This window comes from Pinus tabuliformis, chromosome 6 (assembly GCF_031772625.1).
Source record: "Pinus tabuliformis cultivar Carrire ecotype Pingquan chromosome 6, CPIR1, whole genome shotgun sequence".
Lineage (NCBI taxonomy): Eukaryota > Viridiplantae > Streptophyta > Pinopsida > Pinales > Pinaceae > Pinus > Pinus tabuliformis.
The window spans coordinates 806,900,954-806,913,330 of NC_142292.1; the positions used below are offsets into that span (position 1 = coordinate 806,900,954).

A 12,377-nucleotide genomic window follows, 5' to 3' on the forward strand; every position below is an offset into this window, starting at 1 on the left:
AAGGGACTCGTGATGATGATGTTTTGGGTGGACTTGTCATGGCCAAGACGAAGAGCAAGTCTTGATGGACACTTTGGTGGGGGAGCTATGATGAAGGGACTCGTGACATGATGATGAGATGGTTGAGTGACTGAGTTCACTAAACAGAAGTTGAAGACTTGGATGGGATGGCCAGATGTTGTGATGTGTCTACTTGGTTGGACTACATGGGCAGCTTAGTCATGGACATCAGGTTGGAGACTTGAAGACATGGGGGCATGGCAGAGACCTATGCAAGGACATTGTGTGGAAGCACTTGTAGAGATGTCAAGGGACATCCTAACAAGGTGCTAGGGCAGGAATGTTATGCAGGAGGACTTTCTAGTGTGACATGGGGACTTGAGGATGGCACATTGCAGATGATGAAGAGGACTTCATGGACTTGAATGGGGCACATCAAGAGTTGATCAGATTGGAGACTTGAGGATGGCACATTACAGATGATGAAGAGGGCTTCATGGACCTGAATGGGGCACATCAAGAGTTGATCAGATTGGAGACTTGAGGGTGGCACATTGCAGATGATGAAGGGGACTTCATGGACCTGAATGGGGCACATCGAGAGTTGAATGAAGACTTGAGGGTGGCACATTGCAGATGATGGAGAGAGCTTCATGGACCTGGATGGGGCACACCAAGAGTCGGTTTGATGAGATGATCTCTTCACTTTGGAGGAGACACACACATGGACAACATAGTGCAGATGACAGTGGTTCTACATATGTTGCAGTGATGTTTGCCTTATGTGGAGGAGTCAACATCATGGATGATGGTATGTTGTCGAGGACGACAACGATTTCAGGTGGAGGAGAATGTAAGGCCTCCGAGCTGCGGTGCGACGGGCGCCGGGTGGGCGATCGTGCACGAGGGCGCGGGCGGGCGCACGGGCGCGCGGGCGGGCAGAAGTGCGACGGGTCTGCGACGTTGGTGCGACGAGCTGCGACAATATGCGACGATAAAAGCGACGTTAAAAATACACAAAAAATGGCTAAGTGTCATTTCCTCACTTGTACGCATATGTTATGAAACAATATGGAGGTTTATATATGTGTGGAATAATAAAACATAAAATATAACATAATAATATAATGGAGCCGACATGTAAAAGGAGTGTGGAGCATACGACAAAGATTATGGGGTGGTCGGCCATGGGTTAACACCCCATGTAACATCACATGTATGCATTATAAGGACATACGATGGGCAATAAAATATAATATTATGTGAAAGGGCTTCATGACATAAGTCGGCCTTAAAGAGAGTACGCATGATGTGGAGCATATATATATGAGGAGGGTGCTCCTCATTCGAACCAAGAATCTTCGCTCATATACTCTCGCATAAGGGAAGGGTAAAAGGTGCATAGTCTTGTAAGGATATGCACATATCTCATGCGCATAAGACTTAAGGACTTTGTAAGCTATCTTATGTGAAGGGGTGGCAAGTGTGTCACGGTTTGAGGAGGTTCTAGTGTGCGGCTTTATGCAGGATTTGGTAAGAAGGCCGAGTGGCTCGGGTGAGCACTCCTTCTTATGCAAAGGTGCATAAAATGTTGTAAAAGGCTAGTCTATGCCTTGGTGGTAAAATTATTCTAAGTGTTGGCTTGAAGTTTGTCAAGCACACTTGTATTGTAAAATTGAAGAAGCTGTTATAATATATTGTTGGGCAGACTTTACCGGGAGTTGCCCCTCCCTTTATCCTTGTGTATTGTTCTCGGTTTATTGTACATGGTTAATGATTGAGAATGTTCTTTGTTAAAGTATAAAGGATAACACTTTATTCGGTTATAAGAACACAAGTTAATTATGTTCATGTTGGAATAGGCGTAGCCCATAAACGTTAGTATTGTTAAAAAGAAAGCGTTCGGTGGTGCCGCACCTCGCTACAAGCGGTTGGAAGATCATCCCAGGTGTAGGGGCGTGACACCAGGTATGTCTAGAGGCCTAAGATCACCATGAACATGGAACTCCAGATAAGCAAGCCAATTCTTGATCTGTTCAATCCAGTCATTTGTTTGCCTTTGAATCCATCTAAGAGAGACCAACAAATCGAGGATATCCGACTGATTATGTTGGAGATAATCCATAAAAGCTATCATTTTGCTACAATCATCATGTCAGTGTTGACCTAGTTCCTCCAAGAGTGCAGTAACATTACACGGTTGCAAGTCCATAGAAGCCAACATGGGTGGAATGTATACATGGTCATGAGATGGAATACGGTCATGAGCCAACTTCCTCAAAAGCCGCCTCCACACCCCCATCTCCTTTTATTGTCCCAGCTTGTTCGCTGGCCACAAGGTCCCAACCTCTATCGAGTCCGCCCGCATTTTCAAAGCATCACTATAATTGCACCAGACCACCAAGGCTAGCTTTGATCTTTCACCCAAGCACGAGAGATCGGTAGTGTTACCTGGCTTTCAAGTTCAATAGCAAGAGTGCCTCTAGGCACCACACAATCTATCACCGGGGTCACATAAACCTCCAACCCAAGAATTCCATAGATGCCCCTTGTCTACATTGCCCCAAGTAGCAAAGGGACTGAGCACCTAGAAAGAGAAACAGAGTATCCAGAAATTTGAATTTCCACCCCTAACCCCAAAACAACCAAGGGGAGAAAAAACATAACAATTACCACTACAAACTAAAAAACCCTAGAATAATTCTGTGAGGCACGAGAGTGAAAGGATGCAGGTAAAGCAATAAAACACCACACCCAGGCTTCTTGCAAATGCAACACTCTGAGGTCCAAAGAGCAGGACAATAGGACTTACCATATGGGTAGAAGAAGAACCCCAACCCCCCTTGGTTAGGATGATGAGCCAATGAAAAGAAGCATCCTCCCACTCCAGTCCTAACCAACAACAAGGCAATTGATGACAAGCAATCACTCCATGATCTCACACCTTTCGAGTTAGTTCACTAGTGAAGCCATGAAGTAAGCCCCGCTAGCCTGCTATAGTCTTTGACTCAGATATTACCCATTTGATGAGCATGCATAGGTTGGAAACCTATGCATACTCGTCGTTGCCCTTACCACCCTTGAAATCACCCATAACTTGAGACACCAACTGCAAAAACCAACCCACCAACTTGAATATAAACCAAACATTTTGCATCTCTAATGTTCTAGGACCCCGATGCCACTTGTCCCTGTCACACCACATGTGTCACCTCATAATCATGTGGGAGAGTCTACTCTGCTCCTTGCCACGCTGTTATTGTTGAGCTCATCCACCCCATCAAGGTGTGTGTATATATATATATATATATATATATATATATATATATTGAATCCAAAAGAATGCACAAAGCATAAAATTTACTCACTCCTGTCATGCAAGTTGAATAAATCTATTAGCAAAGTATGTATGTACTTATAAGTAATCTTTTTATTTTAAATGTGTTGAAAAGATTTACATTACAATTAGAGGAGTGTGTAGAAAAGCTTCACAACAACAACAAACAAAAATATTCTGTCTTATTTTTCATAAATAATAAAATATTCTCTCTTATTCAATGTGAAGCTTTTCTACACACTCTAATTGTATTGTAAAGCTTTTCAACACATTTAAAATAAAAATATTACTTATAAGTACATACACACTTTTCTAATAGATTTATTCAACTTGCATGTGAGGAGTGAGTGAAGTTTATGTTTTTGGGCATTCTTTTGGATTCAAAATAGCTAAATTTAAAAATGAAGATTATGGATTCAAAATTGTTTTGATTAAAAAGAATGGATTATATTATTAATTATCTTTTAATTCTTTTTTTTTTTTATATATATATTTTTAATATTATTCCTTTTTCTTATTCTATTATTTAGTCTATTTTGTTTTTTTTCTTATTTTTTATTTTTTTTGTTTCTTAATCTTATTCTTTATTAATTTTTGTTCTTTATTTCTCTATGATTTGTTATGTCTGTCTCCACTCGTTTTCCCTTGATTTTTAATTTTTAATTTGTATTAATTTGTTTCTTTCTCCTTTTTGTCCTTCTCTCACATCATATCCCGATTATGAGTCATGTTTGACACTCAAAACCTAGATATAAAAATGACTACTATGGATATTTCTGTGAATCCTCACCTATTACTATTATTTAATTTTAAGATTAAGATTAATATTTTTTCTGTAAATCAATATTCTATTCAAGTGGCATAAAAGATATACATCTGAAGTTTCAAAAAACAGGTGGTCTCACCCCGACCAAGTTTGTTGACCACCATATGCAAAAGGTGACAAAAATACAAAAAGGATGCTAGAGACATAGTCCTAGCCCGAGAGGGCCAGTGACTCCAAAAAACAAGTAATACCAAGAGGGCACTTGCGATCATGCTATTCATCAGAAGTGATGGAAGTTGGGTTATCTGAGGTTGTTCTTGGAGGAGGCGGTGGGCAGAAGGCGCATTGGACATGCCCTTTGAAGTGAGCCATCCATGACTCCAGCTTTTCCACCTTTTCAGAGAGCAGGTTCTGGCCACGCCAAACCACCACCACTCGCTCACAAACTTGGCACTAGAAGTAGTGCATTCTGTCCAAGGTGGCTACCAACTCTGCATGTTCCTCCCTTCTGATTCTCTCAGTTGTTTCCATCCGATCTAGTAAAGGTTGGATTAATTCTTAGCAATTCTCCAGGAAACAATGTTGAATTTCCCATGGGCCAGTTTCCAAGCATCTGCCAGACCCACGACTCCTCTTCCCACCACGCTTCATTCCTCCTCGCCTCTGAGCCTACGAAGGTCACTCACCTTTCCTTGTCGCCTGTCCACCACCTTTGCGTCCCCCTCGTGCACCAGTAGCCGACCGCCTGGAACGTCTCACAACCTTGCATCCCCGACTTGACCCAACACCCTCTTGCCCCGAATTCACTAGTGGGACGACCAATTTCGGGTCTTCATGTCCCACTGGGCTATGCTTTGTAGGGAGCGAAGACCAACCACGTCGGGGGATGGCCCCATCTTGAAGGGGCCTGCGATACCACAACAATCACTACAAACAGGAAAGCCAAAGCAACCACCCACTGATTGGGTGAGCTCAGCTCTGAACCACCCCCATCTCCTCTATGAAATCGAAACCCTCCTGTCACCCGAGCAAGAATGTGAATCGCCACTAGCTCTGCCGAAGTAGCACCTTGCTTCCCACCACCCTTCACCACTCCACCAATCGATTCCACCACGGAAGTGGCTGGATAGAGCGCTAAGGTGGTCGAATTCTAGGCTCAGAGTGGTCCAGATGAACCCCACTTTGACCAAAGCACACCAATACCCTTCTTGCTGAATACTTCGACACTCAAACCCAATGAATTGCAGGAGAGTAGCTCTCCTCCCCCCGGTATGTACTGAAAACCACAAGAACCACACGTTGTAGCTCCACTCAACCCACCAGAGACTTCGCTCGTGCACCCACTTTCTACACGCTGCAGAGAACCCAAATCCCACACCTTCTAAATTTAAATTGAACCAAAAAATCTGGGTGGATAATGTTACTTGAATCGGAGTTGCACCGAACAAGAAAATCCCGAGGATCCTTCTAGGGATAGGCGCAGGACCGGACAACCTCGCTCAAACCCGAAGAGAAAATGCTTCTAATGCCGCAAAAACCACAAGGCCAGACTCCTTTGCCTTCGTTGTTGTGCATAAAACCACTCAGACGCATGATATTGAACCACCACCTTAACACGAATGTCGTTCAAATTACCCATTCGTCGCCTTAGAACATTTCCTCCAACACTTAATGAGGCGTTGGGCTGTTTCACATGCTCAACATTACTCACCTCTGATTGCTTAATGAAGTGAGGGGATTGAGGGGCCGGTCCCCCTTCCACTTGCCGCATGACGACTGACATGGGCCACGAGGAGCCACGCATTCCTGGGATCTCACCCCCATCGAGTACTGCCTAGGATTAGACCACAAAACCTGGTAGGATCAAATCTCCCCAGCTAACCATTAGACCACATTCTTAAGACTAAATTTTAGATTAATATTAAATTAGTGTAGCATTTTATTTATTTGTTTTTATAATAAAATAAAAAATTTGTCCTACAAGTAATTTAAATACTAAAATTAAAAATAAATAAATGTATATTCAATTAAACTAAACTCTAATTAAAATGAAAAAATATATAATTAAAATATTTTTTAAAATTTGTAAACAAAACTACACTTTCAAACTACAATTTATTTATTTATTCATTATTCATTATTTATTTCTTTTTATTTTTTCAGTTCAGTGAGATTATAGGTTAATTAAAATAAACTTTTAAAATTTTTAAACTGAACGAACAATTCTGAACTACTTAGACTGCCAACAATTCTACTATATGTTGTTATCACTTCAGTTAAAAGGGAATTTATGTTATTATTAAAAGAGAAAGTGATAAATTTGATGTTAAAATTTGTGAATGTATCTATATACGATGTTGAAATTTTAATTAAATTTATTTGTTTGTATTATAATTTTTTTTTTTTCAAAGTTCGGTGACACTATATGTTAATTAAAATAAACTTTTAAATTTTTTAAACAGAACGAACAATTCTGAGCTACTTAGACTGCCAACAATTTGCTATATGTTATTATCACTTCACTTAACATGGAATTTATGTTATTATCACTTAAGTTAAAAGTGAAAGTGATAAATTTGATGTTAAAATTTGTGAAATTTTAATTAAATTTATTTGTTTGTATTATAATGATTTATTTATTTATTTTAGTGAGACTATAGCTTAATTAAAATAAACTTATAAAATTTTTAAGCTAAACTAACAATTCTACTATATGTTATTATCACTTCAGTTCAAAGAGAAAGTGGCATATATTTTTATTTTACGAGATGTGATAATTTTGGCCAGCATACCTTCCACAATGAGTTATTAACAGTTGCAGTTTTCGTTTGTACCTAGTTCTCTAAAACATGCATGGTATGCAACAGTGGTGACCCTCTGTGAACCAACTATTTACTATTAATAAACATTTAAATCTTACATTAACTAGTGGTGCAAGTGAAGAATTTTATTTTTAAAATTATGGTGAACCTACATATAATGATAACCAACCCATACCGGTGAACTGTTTATTATCTTTTGAATAGCAGCTATGGCGGAAGATGGGATCTATCAATCTCTTCCCTTTCATAATACGATTGAAGTTAAAGGCCGTAACAGAGGCAAACTCTGTGCTCTGTTTTATTTGAGCTGTATAATTTATTTCTTTTACCATAGATTCTTCGGAACGGACTGGAAGGCTGCCAATGCGTTAGAGTTTGTAGCGGTGTTCTGCGAACTTTTCTTTGCTTATCTTTGGGTTCAAAATCAGATTATGACCTGGTTTTTCACAGTTCGATACACTGATCCTGAAAGGCTTTGTCGAAGGTAATGCAATGCAATCAATTTCTTTCTATGCTGAGAATCGATATTTGAAGATCAATTCAGCAAGTGTGCATATATTTATAAATATACTTGATGGTTGATTTGCAGTTATGGTTATGCAAACCTGCCTCCTGTGGATATTTTTATCACTACTGTAGATCCATGGAAGGAGCCGCCGCTTATTCTTGTGAATACTATTTTATCAGTCCTATCAGTTGATTATCCCTTTGAGAAGATATGTTGCTATGTCTCAGACGACGGGGGTTCTCCCCTAAACTTTTACGCTGTGCTCAGAGCATATGAATTTGCAGAAAAATGGGTTCTCTTTTGCAAGAGGTTCAGCATAGAGCCTCGTGCTCCCATGGTTTACTTTTCTCGACCTGTCGAGAACGAAAGCGAGAGTGTAAGGCTCAGCGGAGAGTGGGAGGAATTAAAGGTATAATGCACTCTGTAATTTTAATATAGCGCGTTATAGAAATTGGATATTTGTTTTTGGTTAACTTTATCAGAAATATTTGTCAGTAATGTCTGCAAATTTTGGAGGTTAGAATTGATATTCTGTTTTTCCAATTTCAGAATATTTTCTACAGCTGGTTTCCCTAGCAAATTTAAAGCTAAGCTAATTTCTTATGGCCTGTTTTTTCTTTGGCAGCAAGAATATGAAAAAGTGAAATTGGATATAAGCAGAGCCATGGAGTCATGTGGTCAGGTGCCCACAGAAGTGCAGGAGATGTTTGACGAGCTGTCCGGTAATCAGACAATTGAAATTGGCAATCATCCCGGACTCATAAAGGTATTTCATGTGAATTTTCGCTTCTTTGATTCAATGATGTTAAATGGAGGGATTAAAAATTAAATCTAGACGACACAGCAAATTCCTAAAACGGTCGCACTTACTGTGGAAATAGAGTTTCGACCAATGGGTTGATCTGCCTCGATTAATTTACGTCTCCCGTGAAAAGAGGCCTGGTTGGAAGCATCATTATAAGGCGGGTGCCTTGAATTCCCTGGTAAGAATCACTAGACCGTTCTTCATTCAAATTTTGACCTAAACGTCAGGAGGATAAGTGGGTATTTTATTATTATATATATATTTTTAAGAATATTTTAGAATTTGCTTTACAGTGATTTTGAGTGATTTTGTTATTATTTACTGTTTAGATTTTATGATATTCTGGAAATCTGCAATCTGGTCATCTATTTTATAATAATTTTAATTGACAGAAAAATTTAAAAGAAAAATATATATGTATAAATTGTTTTAGATTTTTCTAAATCCAACAATAAATTCAATTATTTAACCTTTTTTCTAACCCTTCCATTCCAAAATATTCCAGAATCTGCAATCCACTGACAAGATACTAATCAAAGCAAACCTCTTGGTTGGATCTGTGCTACTTTCTGTTTTGTCTATTTTTATAATAAAATCCTCACCACGCAGGCAAGAGTGTCTGGCGTCATCACAAACAGTCCGTTCATATTAAACCTGGACTGTGACATGTACGTCAATAACTCAAAGGCTCTTCTTCACGCTATGTGCTTCCATCTTGACCCTCATATCCAAGAAGAGGATCGTGTCAGCTTTGTACAGTTCCCACAGCATTTTAGTGGCATTGATGAACATGATATTTATGGCACCAAGATGTCCTTCACTTTTGATGTAAGTTTTCTGTCTTTCTCCGATGAAGTATTATTGCAAAAATTTCAATCTTTCTAACACTAAATAGGGAGATATTGTAATGCACACTGCAGGTGGTCATAAGAGGATTAGATGGGCTTCAGGGCCCTGTTTACTTCGGTACTGGTTGTGTTCACAGGAGAAAAGCTCTTTTTGGAAGTAAACCAAGGTCACAGTCTGCCAACAGCCATGCAAAACCAACAGGTTGCAACTACCCAGATCATTAATTCTTTCAAATTCAGTGCTGAAGCTTATTATATACTTTTTACTGTTACTCTTTTTAAATGTCAGTTTCCTTCTCTTGGTCCAGAGATCGAGTTTAATGGTTTTTATTTTTAACATGAAGCTCCAGGGTTTTATCATCAGAAGTCTAAAATATCATACGAAACCTTGAATGAAACGTTTGGTGAGAACCCAACTCTTCTTGCATCAGTTGTCAGTGCTATTGGCGTTGCAAGTTCAGAATCTTTAAACTATTCAACCAAGGATATTCTGCAGTTGATCAGTACCAACTATGAGGTGGATACTAAATGGGGTGAAGAGGTAAGACTCATGGTTTCTAAGCAAAGAACATCACTGTTAAGATGAGGAAATTTCTGAATTTTGTGTTTTCTTCTCCTTTTGAAGGAACTTTTAGCAAATGCCAAAATAATCGTAAAAATAAACTGACTTCAACAAATTTGTTTTGTAGGTGGGATGGATGTATGGATCATGCACTGAGGATATTTTGACAGGATACAAGATGCACCGCAAAGGGTGGAGATCAGTGTATTGTTGTCCTTACAACCCAGCTTTCATAGGCACTGCTCCATCAAAATTGGGAGATGTCTTGGAGCAACGTAAAAGGTGGTCTAAAGGAATGTTAGAAATTTTGCTGAGTAAAAACTGCCCACTATTTGGCGGATATGCAAACTTGAATTTCCTGCAGAGACTTGCTTATATCCATTTTTGTTCCCATGCTCTTTACTCCCTACCTCTTATGGTTTATGGACTACTTCCCACAGTCAGCTTGCTCCTTGGCAAACATTTCATTCCTAAGGTAATGTTTAGTCAACATATTTCTTGTTAATTTTTTCTCATTTCAAGAAATTATAGGGTAACTGTGTTTAAATTTCCAATACCATGAAATTACAGGGGCAATTGTTATGCACATGAATTATTTCTCTACCTATGAAAGCCAGTTTTGATAATTACATACTAAAATTGGGGTTCCCATTGCAGGTATTAACTGTGGAATTCATTCCCTTCATCCTTATCTTTGGTTGCAATTACATATTGAGCTTGGTTCAGAGCAAATGGTTAGGCATTTATAGGAGACAATGGTGGAACAACATGCGCATGTGGATGATCGTCATACTCACTTCTGATGTAGTTGCAACTTTTGAGGTTTTGCTCAACCTTTTAGGACTCAAGGAAGATACATTCTTGATCTCTCCAAAGTCAGTTGATGACGACAATGGTTCTGCAAGTGAAACAGCAGGGGGGGATTTTATTTTTGATGATTCTTCTATATTCATCATCCCAACAGTGTATGCTTTGTTCAACATATCAGGATTGATGTACGGTCTGGTTAAGTCAATACTTCACGGAAACATAATGACCGGTGAACTCTTGTGTGTGAGTTGGATCCTGTTCAATCTATTCCCATTTGTCCGGGGATTATTTAGAGAAGAGGGAGAAGCCGGTGGTCTCGGCCTCACAACGACTATATGTGCATATAGAATTGTTGGTGCATGTTCTATTCTTTACAGTCTTTACAATGTTGTCTCAAGGGTTTTCTACGGCCGATAGAAAAGGTGGTTTCGGCTGCACAGAGAATATCTATGCATATTGTATTGTTTATGCATGTCACATTTTTTTTTACCTTCATGATGTGGCAATGATGGGCCTTTAAGTAATTGAAGGGTGTGAACCTCATGGCGTTGCCCTTCAACAAACCTTTTTGAGAAAGTACTTTTATTTATTCTCCTGTAACAACCTTTTTGAGAAAGTACTCTTTTTTTATTCTCCTGTAACACGATCTAGTAGCACACAATGTAACAGGATCTAGTAGCACACAATATAAACATTATGGCATATTTACAAACGCGTGTGAGAAATATTTATGATTGAGATTTGTTAGGTTGGGTTTGTTATTAGTGGAAGTAATGTTTCCATGATTTCCAAGTTGTCGTTAATTGTAACTGTGTGAGTTCCTAAGTTAATAGTTGTACTAGTTATTTTTAGTAGTTGTAATTGCGTAAGTTCTTAAATTAATAGTTGTACTTGTTATTTTTAGTAACTATTCAGATCTAGAAGTATCATATATTCCTATATATGATGCCTGTGTGATCAATAAAAACATGTGATTTGTGTTGTGTAATAGCTCTCTCTATTTTCTTCTATTTTTTCCACCGTTATTGACATGTTTTCTCGTCTAAATGCTGTTAGGGATTGAGATTTGTCAGGGCTGGTTTGCCAATTGAAATGTTTTCCTGATTAAATGTTGCAAGGGATTGAGATTTGTGTTGCAAGGGATTGAGATTTGTCATGACTGGTCTGTTAATTGACATGTTTTCTTGACTGATTGGGATATTGACAATGCACTGTGCGGCTAATATGCATTAAAAGGCGATTCTGCATGAGTCTTGGATTGATCAGCTCCTCATGTAAAGGAGTCCCGTTCTTCTATTTCTATATGTTATGAGCTTCTTTATGTTTTTTGTCATGATTATCGAGTGTCATGAGATGATGGCATCCATCTATGCATTGTAGTCCTTCCCACTTTGTCTTGGATTGATCAGCTCCTTATGTAAAGGAGTCTCCTTGGATTGATCAGCTCGGAGTCTCCTCGTTTTATTTCATGTTGACAATCCAGCAGTTGATAGACGGGAATCTCTAGAACTGTCTCCCCTGCATCTTTAAAACTTTAGAACTTCCATACCACAGTTAGCTTCAGCAAGAACAATTTTTCATTATCGAGAACATTTCAAGCTGCATTAAAAACCTGCCAAACAAGACCCTCTGGATCTGCCATTGCCTCAGAAAATCCTCCTTCATGAATCAAACGACACAAATTATGCATTTGATATCCTATTTCCTGTTCCCTTGGTGCTCTGTGTGGTAATCATTCCATGCGAATTGGCTACTTGCTTGGCATTTGCAGAACTGTTGGTGCTTAATGAGTATAGTCCAATCGGGCACGGCAGTTATAGGCTTTCACGTATCAATGGAAAAATACCACGACGTTGGTACGGCAGTTTGACTGGAGATGAAACAGAATTACCTGAAAAACGACACACAAATAACTCTCA

General features: G+C 38.9%; 1 protein-coding gene across 1 annotated transcript; it reads left to right on the forward strand.

The window, feature by feature from the left end:
* Positions 1–7,134: 7,134 nt before the first annotated feature.
* On the forward strand, positions 7,135–10,875 carry LOC149261257 (putative cellulose synthase A catalytic subunit 2 [UDP-forming]). The gene is made up of 9 exons (XM_089368320.1): positions 7,135–7,409; positions 7,515–7,842; positions 8,059–8,199; positions 8,315–8,416; positions 8,848–9,066; positions 9,159–9,288; positions 9,431–9,627; positions 9,776–10,123; positions 10,306–10,875. Exons 1-9 carry the CDS (start codon positions 7,135–7,137, stop codon positions 10,873–10,875), a joined length of 2,310 nt encoding a protein of 769 aa, XP_089224446.1.
* Positions 10,876–12,377: the final 1,502 nt, after the last annotated feature.

Excerpts from the sequence above, each read along its gene's own strand:
- LOC149261257 (XM_089368320.1), top strand. The coding sequence starts at position 7,135 with ATGGCGGAAGATGGGATCTATCAATCTCTTCCCTTTCATAATACGATT. Across the intron at positions 9,067-9,158 it reads AGATGTCCTTCACTTTTGAT|GTGGTCATAAGAGGATTAGA; the intron begins GTAAGTTTTCTG and ends TGCACACTGCAG. Across the intron at positions 9,628-9,775 it reads ATACTAAATGGGGTGAAGAG|GTGGGATGGATGTATGGATC; the intron begins GTAAGACTCATG and ends TTTGTTTTGTAG.